The following is an 18,642-nucleotide window of genomic DNA, read 5'->3' as shown; positions in this document are numbered from 1 at the left end:
TTTCAAAACATCCAGGACATGGAGCAACTGACTGAGCTTCTGTCACATGTAACAAGATGATATTGTGTCAAGCTATCCTAGTCTTGGGACCCTAAGTACCACACCTCTACATGTATGTGAATCTCTGTTGTCTTCATGAAGCTTTACTTGGGCCTGAAAGCCTAGGAATAAGAAATCAGAAGTCACTTGCATTTTACTATAAAAATCTAATAGCAAATCCCCAACTCAGAGAGGATTTCATTCTATGTACCATATTAAAAAATTGTAAGATATATCAATAACACTAAATGGTACGTTGGTGTGTTTTACATGATATATTTTAAAGGTTATTTTAATAATTAATCAGTTACATATGTCTTGCTTCCAGCTAGTCAGATCTAGCACCATTAATTTTAAGCCACATGATTTCAAGGAGTAAGAGATATCACCAGAAAGCCCCCCACATTTCTGCTTTTGCTAAAACAAAGTTATCACAATATTGGCTGATGGGTGTGTCTGAATAGATCGTCCACAGATTAGCTATGCACGCAAACTTTTCTTTTTGTTCTTCTGGAGGAAAAAGACCTTTATCATACAAGTACCTCATTACACAACCCACAGATAGGAAGCTCAAAGGAGTTTTTTTTACTTATCATAGATTCTCAGGATGGAAGCTTAGAAAAGTCAACAAAAAATTACATGTAGTGACATGAATAACCTCTCAGCTCACTGAAATACGATGTTAACTCTCCCTTATTCCTCCAACAGGCTACATGATGAAGATTTTACTTTAAGCATCTTCTCACCTGGATATCTCTGTAGGAAAGTAACAGGTTTATGACAATATCTGCTGTCAAGACTTCAATATTATCTACTCGCTGCCGAATTCTTGCCAATTCAGCTGCCAATTCTTTACCAGTGTATAAATTACGAGCTTTCCTGATATCATTGAGTATAGATTCCCGGAAATACTGGCTGGTGGGAAAACACACATTTCAAAGAGTTAATACTAGAAAGGATTTCAATTAAAAGCAATGATTGTATAAGGAAACAAAATTTGCAGCACTGGTAGCTTTTAGTTCACAAGGTGCGCGGAATGAACGCCTCAGAGATTGCGCATTATTAAGAAATTTGGGAGTCCTTTATTCCTTTTAGCTTTGCTTCAGAAAAAATTAGGTAAAGATACTGCATTTTAACGAATTTTCCAAGAACCTGACATGTACCTCTAGAAATGCCAAAACGTTTTCATTTTACCGTTTGGAATAGGAATTGTTCCAAATAAGTCAGGCGTGCCTAGGATTTGGTCATAATATGGCGTTTACTTTCTGACTCAGCATCATCATTTATTAACATAAGTGATTGTTCTTAACTAAAATATAATAATGCTGCCAGCAATTTTGGCAGAGTTCTTGCTCTTATACAAAAAGTTCCCGGGACGTTTATTCTGATACTGTTTCTATACTTACTTTGAATGTATATCTCTACCATTACTATAATGTAGTTAGCAGTCTTTTTTTCTTCCTTTCTGATCTCAAGTTGTTCTGTGAATAAAGTGAACTATGTGGCATCTATTTTTATCTACTTGGAGGATACCATACTTTTATGTTCCTGGTTCTTGGCTGTGTGCCATGTCTAAGAAACCTCTGATAAGATGCACAGCACTCCATTATCATCATCAGGTGGCATTATTCCACCTTACCTGGAACTTGCTTGTGCCACCTTCAGAAGTTGAATGAAACGGTCCACAAGAGGTAAGCAAATGGGTCCAAGAAGCAGCTCGAAGTTCGGTTGCATGAGCTCTGTCAACCCCTTCATGAAGCTGCTATCGCAGCAGTAGACTTTATTATGTGGAGTGATCATGTAAGGAACGAATGTGTAGTTCCCAGTGCACATCTGTGGAAAGAGGAGAGGCCGGGAGGTGGTGAGGTGGCCTGGAGACCCCACAGTCATGAAATCCCAAGTGCAGTGAGTCATTTTCAACAGTAATCCTGAATATGAAGCGAAATAGCAAACCTCATTTCTTATTTATGACCTATGAAAATGGAAATTCCCTCCAATTTCTTTAATTGCTTACTTTAAATAATTAGGGCTTACAGATGATGCAAAAAAAAAAACACCTCATAAAAAAACAGTATGGCACAGCTTCCATCAATCAGTTAAATATTTATTCACCATGTCTCACGGCTAAGGCATTTGTGATATATGCTGCAGGAAAAATAGAGTAGTTTAAAACATAGCCTTCAGCCTCTGGGGAGCTTAAAATTTAATCACAGAGACATAGTGTAAATACACGACAAGAATAAGAACTAACGTTAAGGGCTGCCCACCTGACAGGCTAGGCTGTTGAGTGATGTCAGAACAAAGCTGCTCCCTCCAGTCTGCTCGGTCACAGTCATGGCTCCGTTAGCCTCTCTGTTACTACAACTAGAGACCCAGAAGTTTTCCTTGACACTTCCATTTCCTTCACCACCCATATCCTATCAAAGTCCAGTCTACTCTGCCTCCAGAATGGATCTCATATTTGTCCATTTCCCTCCATCTTCTCTGCCTGCATAGCAGGCCATGCGACCAACATACCTGGCCTGAGCCATTGTCACTGGCTTTTAGGTAGTCTCCCTGCTTTCACTCTCGTCCTCCAATCTATTGTCTACCCAGCCATCAAAGTGATCTTTTAACAACCTGTATCAGATCACTTCCCTCACTTCGAAAGGCAGTGGGATGAGGATAAGGCATGTCCTTGTGGCCTACAGGGGCCTGATGATACAAATCCTGCTTCTCTCTCTGGCCTCAGCCCATGCCACTCTCCACTCACTCATCCCGACCTTCTATTGATTCCCAATGATGTCAAGTGAGGGAACACTAGCACGAACAAAAGTAGTGCTAAAGGAGAAAGAAGAAATTGGACTGGACACCCCTCAGTAAGCAAGTCTGACCAGATCTTAGAGCTCAGAGAAGGGAGAGAATGCAGAGCTAAGGGTTTTAAACTGTATGTGCTGGGCAGTGGGAATCATGGACAGATTCAGGGCAAGAAAGAAAACATAATCACAGTCTTAAATGGGGCTACCTAAAAAGAGTGGTATCATTAACAACAACATCAATCAGACTGAATTATTTATGAATATATTATAGTCAGGGGTACTTGTTATAGATCAGGTAATAAATCACAAACAGAACCTGACTTCCAGGTAATATGTGACAGGAACTTCAAGAGTTTGGTATCTGATTTGGGGTGGGAAGGGTGAAATGTTCACTATTAGGAAGGCTATGATTTCAGGGGAGCTGAACCCCTAAAGTGAGAATGTCCAGAAGATAGTTGGAAATACATGATTGGAATGTCCAAGAGTTTCCAACAAAAGTACAGACCTGGGAAGTATTTGGTGTGCTTGAATCTAAGGCAACATGAGAGACCTCTAAGAGAAAAGCCACAGACAGAGAAAAAGAAAAAGGCAGAGAAAAGAGAAGTAGAATGAGCTATGTGGGAAACCCCATCACCGTTCTAGGGAGCACAGAGAGCCCAGATTGCCAGATCCTAGCCATTTCAGTATTACGGGGAACAACACATCACTTCTCTTACCCTTACAACTAAACAAACGAGAGCAAACAATGACTCACCACTTGCACATGCCAAGGGAGGTCATACACGCTCCCAACAACCCACTGAAGAAGGTGCTATCATCCCTGTTTTATAGGAGGATTCAGATTAGGCTTGTGGAGGTCATGCAGCTGGTCTGTGATGTGTTTGGGACTCTAGCCTAGAGACTTCTCTGGAGGTTATGCCATAATCGTTAGAGGGTTCTGCATCCTCCTGAGTGGCCCCTGAATGCTGATGCACCAACGCTTTGCCTCAGGTCACTTTCATGGAACCCTGAATGAGCCAAGCCATAGCTTCACAGCAAACAGACAAGAAGTGACAAATGCTCTTCCAGCCAGACTGAATTATTTATGAACATATTCTTTGAGGCACCTGTTGTATGTCTGGTAATGTTGAGCTGAAACAGGACCTGACTTCCACTTAAAGTACAGAAGAACTTCCAGAGGTTGAGATTTGATTTTTAAATTAAGTACATTAAATTGTTCCTTTCTTAAGTTCTCCTTCATGGAACAATAATTTGGAAGACTAGTCAGGAAGAAGAAAAATAAACATATCCTGTTTCTAAAATGTTTCTGAGTGGCACAGTAGGTTAAGCATCTGACTTCGGCTCAGGTCATGATCTCATGATCTGTGGGTTTGAGCCCCACGTCGGGCTCTGTGCTGAAAGCTCAGAGCCCGGAGCCTGCTTTGGAATCTGCGTCTCCCTATCTCTCTGCCCCTCCCTTGCTCATGCTTTGTCTCAAAAATAAATAAAACATTAAAAAAATATTTTTAATGTTTCTGAGATCCTATAGCATATCCACCAACATAATCCTTTTCACCAGATCCACTGCCTAAGCAGAAAAGAAAGGCAAGTGTACCAAGAGGTTGCTCCCCAAGGTTTCTAGAGCTGTAACTATGAGTGGGTTATAAAAAAGCAACAGAATCAAATATTCCTGTTTTAGATAAGTTCTATAACTCAAAATTTAAAAAGAAAATGCTCTGAATCTTCCAAGTCAAAAAGTAGAATAGATGAAAAGCCAGTAAGCCAGGAAAACACTATTAGCATTTCAAAATATTCTGCTGCTGCTGCACCAAGTTCTGTATCCTCAGAAGCCTTAATGCCACGTGTATTTGTGTACAAGACATGAAACAGCATACAGGACTATTTAAATACTGGTCACTGGGGAATAAAGCGTCTGCGTAAAATAATCCTGGGAGAGGACGACTCTCAGACATCTGGGTGTGCATCACCACTGCAGGGGTGAAGAAAGTAAAATGAGAGTCTTGCAAACAGCAGAGAAAAATGTATTCCTGCAACTGTCTTCTTCAAACCCCGTGGAATAAGGCTTCAGAATCCTTGTTGAAAATAACCAGCATGCCAAGGTTTTCCTAAGCTCCTGCCCTCACTGCACTTTCTGGAGTCTCTTCCCTATGTTTCTAAGGCAATAAATACATATTTTTTTCATTCCCCCTTGTTGGTGTCCAAACAAAGTGGAGGGTGAGAAGCTGCAGGAGGCACATAGATGCCACCAGGCCTGAACTAAGACACAGCGCAGTGAGCCTGCAGTGGGGGCAAAGTGTGAGGTTTGGTTGTAACACTGTTTCTTTAAAAGATACCAACCAACTGCAGAGAAAAGCACTTTTTTTTTTTTCAAAATGATGAAAACTAATAATATGGGAATATTTTTTTCCCCGGGGTTGGCTCACTTAAAACTTAGAAACGTTATCGTTGCAATTTCTGTTTACAGATTGCTATTTCACCCAGAGTTTCAAATAACTGATAATCCAAAGCAAATTAAAAAAGAAAACACTATGTGATCAAGAACAGACATCTCAGGCACAACAACTGCTTTATTAATAAGGTACCAATTCTAAAATATTCAGACCTGCTTCTTGAAAAAGAAAGACCACATTTCCTTAAACTTCAAAGCACTAAGGCATGATCATAAAATGACAACAGCAATCTCTCTGGCCCGTGCCTGTTCTCAGGGCTATAAAAACCTGCAGTTCAAAATCTAGTCCTATTCTATTATCTTCACTTAAAAAAAACCACGCTGATTCTGTTTTTCAATTTTTAAAAGCTGCATAAAGGTGAACCGAAGCATTCAAACATATCGAAATATATGCTCAAAATACTCAACTTTTGATAAGGACACCCAGTAGCTGAAACCCCGCTGCTTACTCAGGTCAACAGGTGACCAGATCATAACGTGCAATATTCCAGTCACCTTGCAAGCCTGCTTTTCCACATGTCTGACCCATCAGTGGGCGTGGTTAGCAATTTCCTACCATTTAGGTCTCTGTAAATGCTACCTGCTCTGAAAGACCTCTCTGACCACTTGATACACGGCCACCCATTCTTCACATCGCCTTGCATTAATTTTCTTTCCTTTCTTTCTTTTCTTAAAATTCTTAAGCTTATTTGTTTTATTTTGAGAGAGACAGAGACTGCATGAGTTGGGGAGGGGCACAGAGAGAGGAATGCAGAGAATCTCAAGCAGGCTCCATGCTGCCAGCATAGAGCCTGATGCGGGGCTCAAACCCACGAAGTTGAAAGATGATGATCTGAGTGGAAACCGAAAGTCGGACGTTTAACCGACTGAGCCACCCAGGTGCCCCTCCCTGCGTTAATTTTCTAATTTGTGTCTTTGCTTATTTGTGTCCTGACCTTCTCCCCCAGCTAGACTCTGGCACTTGTCATTTGCTGTCTCACGGAGCAGTTATGAATCTGCTTGCTTCCACTTTCAGTCTCCACAGTGAATCCCTGTGGCACGAGGCTCAAAGCCTGGCACACAATACATGATCAATATTTGTTTAATAAAACTGCTATGCTAAACAGATGCCTGAAGCAATAATTGCTCATTTCCTGTCCAGATGTGAAGAATAAAAGTGCATAATGACATTATGTTGCAATGAGTCTCTGACTTGGTGCAATCTTAACAGTAAGTTTTAAACTTTCAGATGGAAGGACAAACTACCAATTGTACTTTTAATCTTATCATCTTAAATCACGTGCAGATCTTTATGTAGGGTATTATTTCCAATCTAATTTATAGAGATACATTCTTTAAGGTTTTTAAATGCTGGCTTATTTTCTAAATGAAAAATACAACCACTAGCCTAACAAGGCTGATTCCCTAATATATATAAATTTTCTTCATGCACTTTTAAAATCTGAAATTTACTTTTATCATTTTTTAACTCTTGTTTTGTTTGTTTGTTTTTTTAACATTTATTTATTTTTGAGACAGAGAGAGAGAATGAACGGAGGAGGGTCAGAGAGAGAGGGAGACACAGAATCCGAAACAGGCTCCAGGCTCTGAGCTGTCAGCACAGAGCCCGATGCAGGGCTTGAACTCATGGACCGTGAGATCATGACCTGAGCTGAAGTCGGACGCTTAACTGACTGAGCAACGCGGGCGCCCCTTAACTCTTGTTTGGTACTGTGTGGAAAGTAGGATTTCTGTAGTGTGGTCTCAAAGGCAGACTAGACTCAGGAACTTAAATCAACCTGTATAGATAAACAGATAATAGATTGACATGTATCTATATATGTACGTGTGTGTGTGTGTGTGTGTGTGTATATATATATATATATTCGTACTTATAATTTGTGTTATATAATTTATACACAGATACAGACATCTATATATGCGTATATATAAACATATGTAGACACACAGACACATATATGCACTCGTGTGTATATATGCTACAAAATTGGATATACTATGGAAACATTTTTTTTCCCCAAAATATAAATACATACGCTAAAAAAGAACAGGAATTAGGGTACCTAGGTGACTCAGTTAAGCCTCTGGCTCTTGATCTCAGCTCAGGCCACGATTTCACGGTTTGTGGGATCAAGCCCCACGTCAGGCTCTGTGCTGACAAAGCAGAGCCTGCTTGGGATTCTCTCTTTCTCTCTCTCTCTTTGCCCCTTCCCTGCACTTATATGCATGTGTTCTCTCTCTCTCTCTCTCTCTCTCTCTCTCTCAAATAAAGAAACTTAAACAAAACAAAACAAAAACAAACGGATATCAGCATCATCTTCCACTATTTATAAATTTTCACTGTAAAGAAATATTTAGATAAAATAACCATATTTATATTGATACCTCAGAAACTCTAAAGAGGAAAAACAGAGATAGAAATTAATAATTTGTGGAGATTAAAAAAAACAACCAGAGATTAGTTGATAGAACAGAAATGATAAAAAATTTCTGGAAGAGTTAGGGAAAATACTCACAGTATTCTTCTGGCAAATGATTTCCTAAAAAATAAGAAAAGAAAAAAAATAAAGCAGACGTTAGTACAAAATTAATTTGATAATTAACTATTTGATGTATTTGTATTAACAATTTTATTAGCAATTAGAAATTTCAGGAAGTATACCATATGTTTCTGTATCTGAAAAACTTATAATCTGATGGAAACGAGAGAACACAAAGGTGTTGTCAATGGTTTAAAGTACAAATATGTAAAATCCAAAAACTGAATAATCTAAAAATCATTCTTGCAGAACACGTGTGAATTATCAGCCACGATCTCTCTGGGGAAAGGTTAAAAGGAGTTCACTTTCCCTACATACAACCTCACTTACACCCTGGGAGAGGACCATGCAGATGCTGGCTCTTGGGAAATAAAGGGTATTGGCCACTTATCAGAGTGGGTAAACCCACACAGAGATGAGGACATCTGACAATGAACAGTCACAGATACAACTTACATATTGTTCAATAAAAAGTGGAGTGCAAGAAATATACTGCAGGCAGCATCTCTGTCCTCTAGGCTGTGAGGAGTGAGATCGTGTAAATAACGTAGCTATACTGTGTCAGGTGCATAGAAAGCTGTTGATAATGCAAGCTCTCATCATCATCGTTAGTTCCAGTCGTTTAAATGCCTAGAGACATGGAAGAGATAATCTGGAAAAGCCTATGGCATAAAGGCTTCACCGAGGTTGGAGAATCACAATTTAGAAAGAGAAATGGGACAGAATTTTGGAAATGATGGCATGTATGTTGTCATGGAAACAGAGAATGTGAGGCTTTTGTGGAGTCTCAAGGGTGGGTCCATCTGGCTAAGAAGAAGAGCCAGATCTGGTGAGGCAAGGAAGGAGCAGAGGAGCTATTCAAGTCCCAGCTGACCAGCTATCCTTCTTCATCCCAGGATCAACGTGGGGGCAAAGAGGGAACTGACAAGGATTTTGACTTAGAGCAGTACGTAAGACTTTTGAACGCTTAAGGATAACAGATGAGTAAATAAAAATCTCAGGAAGGAACTGTAGTGGGTAATTTTGAAAGCCATAAAGCTGTGTATATAAAATACTAAACAAGCCCTTCAATACTTCACAATCTTGTGGGTCAAAAAAGGGGGGGAGGACAAAAAGGACACGTACACATTTAAAAAGAAACATCACATGCCTGGGTGCACATGAGTGTATGTCCACACATACTAGGTCTAAAGAGCAATGCTACAGCAAGGGCTTACATTTCAAAGGGAAAGAAGATGTTCCTAAGATGTGAGGAAGTCTGGGAAGATCAGCAGAGAAGGTGGAACTCAAGATGAGTCAAAGAGGACAAGACAACTTTCAAAGGCAAAGCAGGAAGGTAGGGATCCAAGTTAGAGGACCAGGAACAGCAAAGACCCTTTTAGGGAATGACACAAATGATGACTGGGGGCTGGAGAAGACAGTTCATTTGAGGAAGTACAGAGAAGAGAGTTAAAGAGGTATTTGAAAAAGATCTTGAATTTGATCACTGGACTAAGAAGAAAGTTCACTTTGGCATGTACCAATAATATTAGAAAGTTATTTGGGGCCTTACTAAAGAAGGTCTTGAATGCCAAAATAAAGTGCTTTGTGAACAACTGGCAGTCAGCATGTTTTTTAAGGTGAGCGATATACATAAAGAAGTATCAGCATACATTGGGACACTGTAATAGCAAAGGCTGGGCACAACATCAATGTCTACCAATTAGAATCTGGTTAAATGATGGTAACTCCATACAATGGAATATAATGCCACTAAACAAAGAATGAGGAAGCTCTTCATAGAGAAGTTCTTGATAGGGAAAGATCTCCAAGATATACTGCTAAGTGAAAAAAAAAGCAAAGAACAGAATGGTGTTTATCCTATGCTCCTATTTATGTATAAAAGGGAGAAAAAGAAAATTCTAATTTGTACATTTGTAAAATCTCTCTAGCAGAATATACAAGAAACCAATAATAGTGCTTGCCAATAAAGAGGGAAGCTGGCTGGGTGGGGGTCAAAGATGAGAGAATGACTTTTCACTATATATCCTGTTGCACCTTTATTTATTTATTTATTTTAACGTTTATTTTTGAAAGAGAGAGAGACAGACAAAGCACGAGCAAGGGCAGGACAGAGAGAGACAGAGAGACAGGATCCAAAGGAGGCTCCAGGCTCTGAGCTGTCAGCATAGAGCCCAACGCGGGGCTTGAACCCACGAACTGTGAGATCATGGCCTGAGCTGAAGTCAGACACTTAACCGACTGAGCCACCCAGGTGCCCCAAATTGTGTTGCACTTTTAAATTTTTCTATCAGGTGAACATATTACCCAAGAATGACAAATACATAAAAGATAAACCTTGTTAAAACTTGAAAAAAATACTAATGAGATGGTGGTATTTAGTATTGGAGGGGAAAAAGCATTTAGGTGGCATTGCAAATGTACCAGGACATCAAAATAAGGGCTTGGATGATAGCGGTGCCCAGAGGATGGAAACCAAGAGACAGATGAGTGACACTGGAGGAAGGTGGAAAGTGGCTCTTCCCACAGGTGTTTCACAGGTAGTTAGTGCATCCTTTTCCCTCTCTCTCTCTCTCTCACACACACACACACATACACACACACACACACACACACACACACACACCTACACACACAAACATACACATGCACACACAATGGTTCATGGAAAAATAAGTCGAAAATTTTAAAAATGCTGAATAATCACAAAGTCAGGAACACAGTATGCAGAATTTTCCGAACTTGATTTATAGAGCATCTCTTCAGAGTAGCAAACCACACTCTTTTGAACACAGCTCTCTTGTGATAGTAATATCCCTTCTCCTCCTTCTAAGTACCAAGGGAATGCCCTTCTCTTCATCCTCTATCACACAGCATCCTCTGTGCATTGCGTAAGAAACCTGTTCTCTTTGAAGCTGCCCTTGACTGCCTTCAATGACACCAAACTTCTCAACAGTAGATGATGTTCTTAATTTCTGCCACTATTACCCCCGTATAGACCTCTAAGATAGCAATACATGTACTCATTATAAATGTGTCATTATACGATTCTCCTATCCCATATCACAAGCAACCCGAATGGTTTGTTCATCTTTTACCCCACTAATTGCCTAGCAAATTGAATGGCATATAGTAGGTACTCAATAAAAGCATGAATAAGTTAATGAATGTATAAAATATTGGGCTATGAATCACAGTAGAAATGTGTAAGTCCTGGCTCCACTCTTGACTAGCCACTCTTCTCCTCCCTCTAATGTAACACACTAAGAGTTGGGTTGAGTGATTGCTGGTCTCTTCCAACTCTGTGTTCTATCATTTGCTTTTGGCTAAAGACCTGTCCAGTGAGCACTCTGTCCTTGTGCCACGGGAAGGAGAGACACCTTCATGCCCAGGACTGGAGCTACCCTACCGCCTCTGTCTTCTGGTGCACCAGACACAGAAATGGAAGTAGTGACGAGGGGAACAGTGAGCAGGCTGAAGGGTCCCTCTGCTTGTCACTACAGAAAATAGGCTGCTATTGGCTTAGAGCCAATATGCGACACCTTCCTGAAGAATGGCTCATTAATAACAGCCCTCTTATACATGTCTTCTTTGCTTTCATTTCATTTTGCATTATAACAAATTATGAAACCGTATTAAGATCATCCCCATGAAAAACCTCCCCATAAAATAATAAGTGTGCGTGAATTTTGAACCAGAGAGAGTCCAGAGTGCCATGATTTACAAATCCGTGGTCAGTTACCAAGTAAGCAAGATGTTCGTGGGAATGTCCAGAGGTAGCACTTACTATTAAAAGGGCACAGGGTCAATGTTTCTGGTTCCCTACTAAACTGTGAAACTACTTTGTATGGTCATATTTTCAAATGACTCTTTCCCTAACGTTTACTGAGTGTATAATTTATACCACTGGCTAAGTTGGGTGCTGTTTAAAAGTGCTGTGGGCAACCTGGGTGGCTCAGTCAGTTAAACGTCAGCTCTTGATTTTGGCTCAGGTCATGATCTATCTCACAGTTTGTGAGATCGAGCCCCAAATCGGACTCTGTGCTGACAGCATGGAGCCTGCTTAGGATTCTCTTTTTCCCTCTCTCTGCGCCTCCCTCGCTCATGCACGCGTGCGCACTTTTGCTCTCAAAACAAGCAAACATTTAAAAACTAAATAAATAACAGTGCTGAAAAGAATCCAATAAAAAGTCACTGTTTAAAAAAAATCATAGGATCTGTTGAATTCTTATTAACTATTGCTTATGTTTTGCAAAGGCTAAATGGATATAAATTGTTCTCTTGAAGGAGACAGAGTTTACTCACAGTTTATGATGTAATGTTAAATGAGGCATCAACTCTAAAGAAGAAAAGTACTATGTGTGCATTGTAACTCAGTACAAATAAAGAGCAAACAAGACCTCACAAGGTAGCTACCTACTCAGGGAGACGAGTGAACATTTAATCTGTACTGAACCCACTGAAGGAAAAAAAAGGAGGACACAAAATAAATTTAAGACACAACTGCTATGTTTCACATCACTGCATGGAAATTCCTCATCTAAACTGCTTAGAAATAAGATGGCAAAATAAACTCCAAATCCTTCCCAATGAATGTTTTGAGGATGTATTACTTCCCTACAACTTCACACTTGTCTTAGGCTTTCTGGCTTGCACACCCCCTGGCTGTACCAGAAACACCCCAAATTGTTTTTTCCCATTTTCCAGTACCTTTTGATAACCAGATAGGGAAAGAAAACAGAAGAGACAATCTAGTCTGGGTCTCTTTGCAAGGGAAGACAAAGGCAACTTTTGATAGTTATTTGGGACAATACAACTTTGAAGAGGTCATTTTAAGGATAAATAAATGGAGCATCTCCAAAACTGGAAAGTGTGCCTAGAATTTAGGTAATCGCAGCCGGGGGAAGGAAGTGGGAACAGCTGGTGTGGGGTTGCCAAGTTCAATTGATTCAGGCTGGGAGAAGCAGAACTAGCAAGCAGGACCTCAGCTTCCTGAAAGAAAAGAAGCAGGCTGGGAGTTCCTGGCTGGAGAGAACGTGGTCCCCAGCTGGTGACCTCTGGGTCTTCCCTTCTGATCCCGCTTCCTGTCCAAGGGGAAGTAGGCAAGGGTTCCACCCAAGTCGGGTAAAGGAGGATTATTTCTTATACTCCCTAGCTCCATCCTCTTACCTAAGTTCAATACTTCAAAACACGACGAGACTAGGAAATATCAAATGGGCCGTTGTGAACATCCCGGGCCTCACCAAGAGGATACGATTCAACTTTACCCTTCAGCATGCTGCAAAAATAAAGCTGTACCAGCTCAGGAAGAACACTCCAACACAGGTGTCACAGAACTGGCCCAACTTTAAAGTTAGAAAACTAATTACGTTAGTGCTTCCATGTTAGGCTTGCATCAAAGCTCATGTTAAAAAAAAAAAAAAAAAAGCTCAATAATCTAACAAGAATCCAGAAAATCATATTTTTATAGGACATGAAATCTGTGCACAGACTTAGAAGTATACGTGATGATAAGTCAGACAAGATGCAGTTTGCCCTTCCCTGACACTTACTGTGTGTGCCTCTAAGTCATTGTATCTCTCTGGGTTTATTTCTCATCTGTAAAGAAAGTATCTTTAATCTGCCTAATCTATGTAGAAAGTACCGAACTTGTCTATCTTGGATTGTTTTGCAAGAATAATTGAAATAAGCTCATAAAAGTATGTTAAGCATTTTAAAGACATACACAGTTTGAGTATTAATACTATCAAAGCAAACAACCCCAACTCAATTCCTATTTTACCAGATCTAGACATATTTTATACCTTATTGTTTTGTGAGCAGGGGTGAGAACATATCCTTCTCTTGACATGAACAGCTGTCGATTAAATCAACCTGTACCAAAAGTCAGGTTAAATTATAACAAAGCTGGAAAGTAATCCCAAAAGAAATTTTGACTCTCCTCTCATCCCTCTAAATTTTATTTTATGTTAAATAAATATGTCTTTGTGGGAGGACTCTACTATAAGTAGAGATGTCTTTGAATGTGGCTGGGATATTGAGGAGCGACATTCTACACATACAGGATTTGAAACAACTTTTTTTAAAAATATTAAAATGATAATTTTATAATCCAAAGTATTAAAAAAATCTGTGAGTCCAGCTAATATAAGTAAATTCCTGAATACAAATATAGATGGGAGAAAATGGACAAACCTCCAGTGCAGAAGTCCAAGTATTTATGTACATGTTCTGATTGAAGAAAGTAGAGCATAATTCTTCACTCCTTTTATTTTTTATTTTTTTAATAATTTACATCCAAATTAGTTAGCATCTAGTGCAACAATGATTTCAGGAGTAGATTCCTTTACCCATTTAGCTCATCCCCCCTCCCACAACCCCCCAGTAACCCTCAGTTTGTTCTCCATATTTATGAGTCTCTTCTATTCTGTCCCCCTCCCTGTTTTTTTTTTTTAATTTTTTTTTTTCAACGTTTATTTATTTTTGGGACAGAGAGAGACAGAGCATGAACGGGGGAGGGGCAGAGAGAGAGGGAGACACAGAATTGGAAACAGGCTCCAGGCTCCGAGCCATCAGCCCAGAGCCCGACGCGGGGCTCGAACTCACGGACCGCGAGATCGTGACCTGGCTGAAGTCGGACGCTTAACCGACTGCGCCACCCAGGCGCCCCCTCCCTGTTTTTATATTATTTTTCTTTCCCTTCCCTTATGTTCATCTGTTTTGTGTCTTAAAGTCCTCATATGAGTGAAGTCATATGATTTTTGTCTTTCTCTGACTGAAACAGCTTTTTAACACAAACTTCTCCTTATAATGTATTGCCATTACAATTAACTTCCTCTTCTTTGACACCAGCTATTTGTCTCAGCAACACCTAACTGGAACAAATTACTCAAATACAGGTATTTCTTATTAAAAAAAAAAAAACCTCTATTGTTATGTAGCTACAGGCATAATGAATTTCTGTACAGTAAATTACATTTTTTGCATAAATTTCAGTAAAAATTTCAAGGATGCATTCTACAAGGACCTAAATAGGATAATGGGTTTGTGTGCCACATAGATCAGCTTGCACAGCAAGAGTCACTTATTTATAATGAACAAAAGGGAACAGAATTCAGGCAAGCCTTGCCCCATCTGGGTGGGAGTCAGGAGGCTTTCAGACTCGTATCTTCAGCGTGCAGAAGTATTCCTTCTTGCTGTTTAACATATTCAGACTCATGGGCCTACGATGGAAGTCTCTACAAATGAAGAAAATATCTGGTGCCAACTCAGTGATATGATGACATTTTCCACTCGCAGTGTAGGCTAGACTTCTTTCTCTCTTTGACAAAAATGGTAATTAGACACTAGAAAGAGTGGGTGTGGGTGGGGAGGTAAAGGAGGAATTAGATAGGAAAACAAAGGTGTACTCTATCCAGTATACAGGTAACTCCTCAGTAGATGTAAGATTGCTAATTGACATGAAAGAAAACTGGATTCTCCAATCTCAGGTCCTTTCCAAAAACTCAGGGATGGATTCTACACCTGGGAAATCAACTCATGCTAAATAAATCATTCATCTAGTTTGTCTGATCTTCAGAGAAAATCTTGATAAAGAGGTGCTCACATGTATTACTCATCTGCTCCTCCCCCAAGTTACCTTTTTTCCCTCCCAATTTGATGGGGAATGATTATAGCTCAGATAAAAGGTAGACCCTTCCTATAAGTGAAATAGAGAACACGACTGTTTCCTCTCTCAACAGAAAGAAAAATCTGTTCATGAAACAATATGAAGGTTTGTGACGCTATGTTGAACCAGGGAGAGTAGAGAGTGCCATGGTTTACAAATCAATGGTTGGTTATCAAGTAAGCAAGATATTTGAATCCAATAAAAATTCACTGTTAAACTAAAAAAAATAATAATAAACCATTGGAAAAATACAAATTTTAATTTCATATACAACTCAAAATCTAAAACTAGATTCCTCTGAGTAATTAACTTTGGTAAGGGAGGTTAAGACTTTAAGAAGAGGAACTGGCAGTGTAAGAGGGGGAAAAAATGTACAGGTTTAAGAACACAGTGGAACCTGAGTAGATTCACCAGATCCAAGTAAAAATTCAATTTAAGTTCGAGGTATTTGTACCAAAAATGACCCTCATATCTTCACCAATTGACTAGAAGTTGGCAGAAACACTGAAATTGACAACAAGGATATTGCTGCTCTTTTCAAAACTATAACAATTTGCTTAAGTGGAAATGAGTAAGTACCAGAAAAACAGACTTAATATCCAGTTTCTCACAATAAGCTCTAAAGGAGATTGGGTCCCTCTATACCTGCAAGATAAAAGATCATCAGTACCACGGAGCTGTCTGAATGAGAAACTATGATAGTTGTCAACGTTCATCATGTCAGAATTTCCTTCCTTTTCAAGACTGAATAATATTCCATTTTGTGTATATCCCACATTTTATTTTATCCATTCATCTCTTAATGGATATTTAAGTTACTTCTACCTTTTGGTTACTGTGAATAATGCTGCCAGGGACATGGGCGAACAAATATCTCCATGAGATCCTGCTTTCAAGTCTTTTGGATATTTTGTCCAGGAGTGAAATTGCTGGATCATATGGTAATTTGATTTTTATTTTTTATTTATTTACTTTTTAAAGGTTAATTTATTTTTGAGAAAGAGAGAGAAGGAGAGGGAGACAGCACAAGCGGGATAGGGGCAGAGAGGGAGGGAGACTGAGGATCTGAAGCTGGTACTGCACTAACAGCAGGGAGCCCGATGCCGGGCTCGAACTCACCAACCCTGTGAGATCATGACCTGAGCTGAAGTCAAATGCTCAACTGACTGAGCCACCCAGGTGCTCCTGGTAATTCTATTTTTAATTTTGTGAGGAACTGTGTATTGTTAAAATGAAATAACTTTTCAAGCAATGATTAAAAAGAAAAATACAACTAAATTTCTTGAAAAGGGAATAATCTCACATAATCATTACTCTTCAACATAAGCTGTGTCACTACTAACTGGTATACATTTCAATCTCTAGAGAAACATTTATTCCGTAATAGATAACATGGGAATAAAGCCTATCTTAGTGCAGAAAGAAAGGTCCAAATGCATCTGAGCCTTTTTAATCACAGTTAGAATGCAAGCAGAAAGAAATTAAACACTATTTGGGGATTTAAATGCCCAAAATATATGTAAATTATCCGGAAAGATACAAAGTACCGCAAACTTCTTCCTTAAGAAAACGATTGTGAGATATTTCAACTATTAAAAAAGCATAGAAATTATCACACACTCATGTATATACCACCTAGACTTAGAAATCAAAAATTGCAGATAAATGTGAAGACTCTTGTCTTTCCCCCCAGTCCTATTCTATTCCTATCTCCCAAAGAGATAACTATTCTGAATTTGTTGTTTGTAATTCCCACGTGCACATCTATCCTTCAAAACGCAAAGACGTATGAAAGCACTGCCTTGCACGTGATTAGATTTTGTATGGATGGTATCATACCGCACACACGCTTCTGTGATTTGTTTTTTTTCTCTCCACGCCATTTCTGAGATATATTGATAGTGACACATAAGACTCTAGTTAATTCATTTGAGTGCTCTAGAATATTCCACTGAATGACTCTACCAGAAGGTATTTATTCATTCCCTTGTTGATAGGTATTTACCAATTCTCTGGGGAGAGGGGTTATTACAAACAATGGTCATATAACATTCTTGATTAGATCCCCTTCTGCATGCCAGAGACTCTTTTTACAGTACACATCCAGAGACAGAGTTGCTGAGCCTCTGTGCTATGCTCATCTGATAATACTAGGTGTTGCCAAATTGCTCTTTGGAAGTAGTGCCAATATACCCTCCCACCAGCAGTGCCCATCTCCTACTCTCCACAGCCTTGTGGTGGGCACTATAAGGGCTTCTAATTGTTGACTATCTGATGGTATGCAGGGGTATTTCCTTGTTTTGTTTTGCTTTGTTTTTATAAGCAGCACTGTTTAAAGTGAGTGGGGAGTGGCTTGCAGGGAAGAGAGGGAGCTGAAGAAAGGAAAAGGGGAATGAATCTCAAGAATTAGAGCTGAGAGTAGTTTCAAAAAGGATTTTCTGCCGATAGAAGAAATGGCTCATTAGAACAATTTCCACACTCTATACAACAGCCCTTTGTTTCCCTCAAGTCCTTTCTGATGTCAGATGCGTTTTGTGGGTCTGTCCCACGGCTCATTGGTTAGGCGTGTCCAGGCTTACTCCTCCATCTGCTGAGAGACCCCAAGTGGAGGTCTGATCATTTCTGTAATACATGAAATTAATCTGGAAAGAACTGTTACAGCCATTTCTTATTTTCAAGCAAGTGTTAAGTCTTAGCATAGAGTCTCATTAACACGCACATAAGAAGTTATTGTGATATTTATTTAAAGAAAACAGTGAAGATTGTGTTGTTAAAATGCTAAGGGAAAAAACTATCAACTTCTCTTTCTCAAAGTGCTATGATCTCTTTCTGAAAAAAATTCAATATTTCATTCTTACTACAGTAAGATAGTACTTGCAATTTCAAATGTATACAAATCTTATTGCAAGTATATGATTTGATTAGATCCTAAACATCCTTTCATATGGAAACCCAGACACAGATTGCAAGTATTTTTATGTTCCTATCAATTATTTTTTAGGAGCCTAAACTTAAATTTTTTTTCCTATGATTTTGCTGCCAAAGAGAAACTGCTCTCTTCAACAAAGAGCAGTAGATGAAAATAAAACTGGTGCAGCTGTACTTTCTAGATATCCAAAGAATCAATGTACGTGAGGCTCGATATGT

The 18,642-nt window shown here is 39.3% G+C and overlaps 1 protein-coding gene across 3 annotated transcripts in view; it reads right to left on the bottom strand.

Moving 5' to 3' along the window:
* MAP3K5 (mitogen-activated protein kinase kinase kinase 5) overlaps positions 1-18,642 on the bottom strand; it is a 207,798-nt gene that overhangs the window by 119,755 nt on the left and 69,401 nt on the right. For all 3 annotated transcript variants that reach the window (XM_047102683.1, XM_047102684.1, XM_047102685.1), the window contains exons 3-5: positions 7,803-7,826; positions 1,679-1,872; positions 786-954 (exon numbers count right to left, since the gene is read on the bottom strand). In XM_047102683.1, the coding sequence (XP_046958639.1) occupies positions 786-954; positions 1,679-1,872; positions 7,803-7,826 (387 nt within the window). The remainder of the gene's footprint in view (positions 1-785; positions 955-1,678; positions 1,873-7,802; positions 7,827-18,642) is intronic.

The sequence above is a fragment of the Lynx rufus genome, unplaced genomic scaffold, assembly GCF_022079265.1.
Source record: "Lynx rufus isolate CCGP_SWC_20201006 ecotype Redwood Valley unplaced genomic scaffold, mLynRuf1.p SCAF_6, whole genome shotgun sequence".
NCBI classification, from domain to species: domain Eukaryota; kingdom Metazoa; phylum Chordata; class Mammalia; order Carnivora; family Felidae; genus Lynx; species Lynx rufus.
Note: the sequence above shows the minus strand (reverse complement) of the source record. Positions and strands in the feature narration are given on the sequence as shown.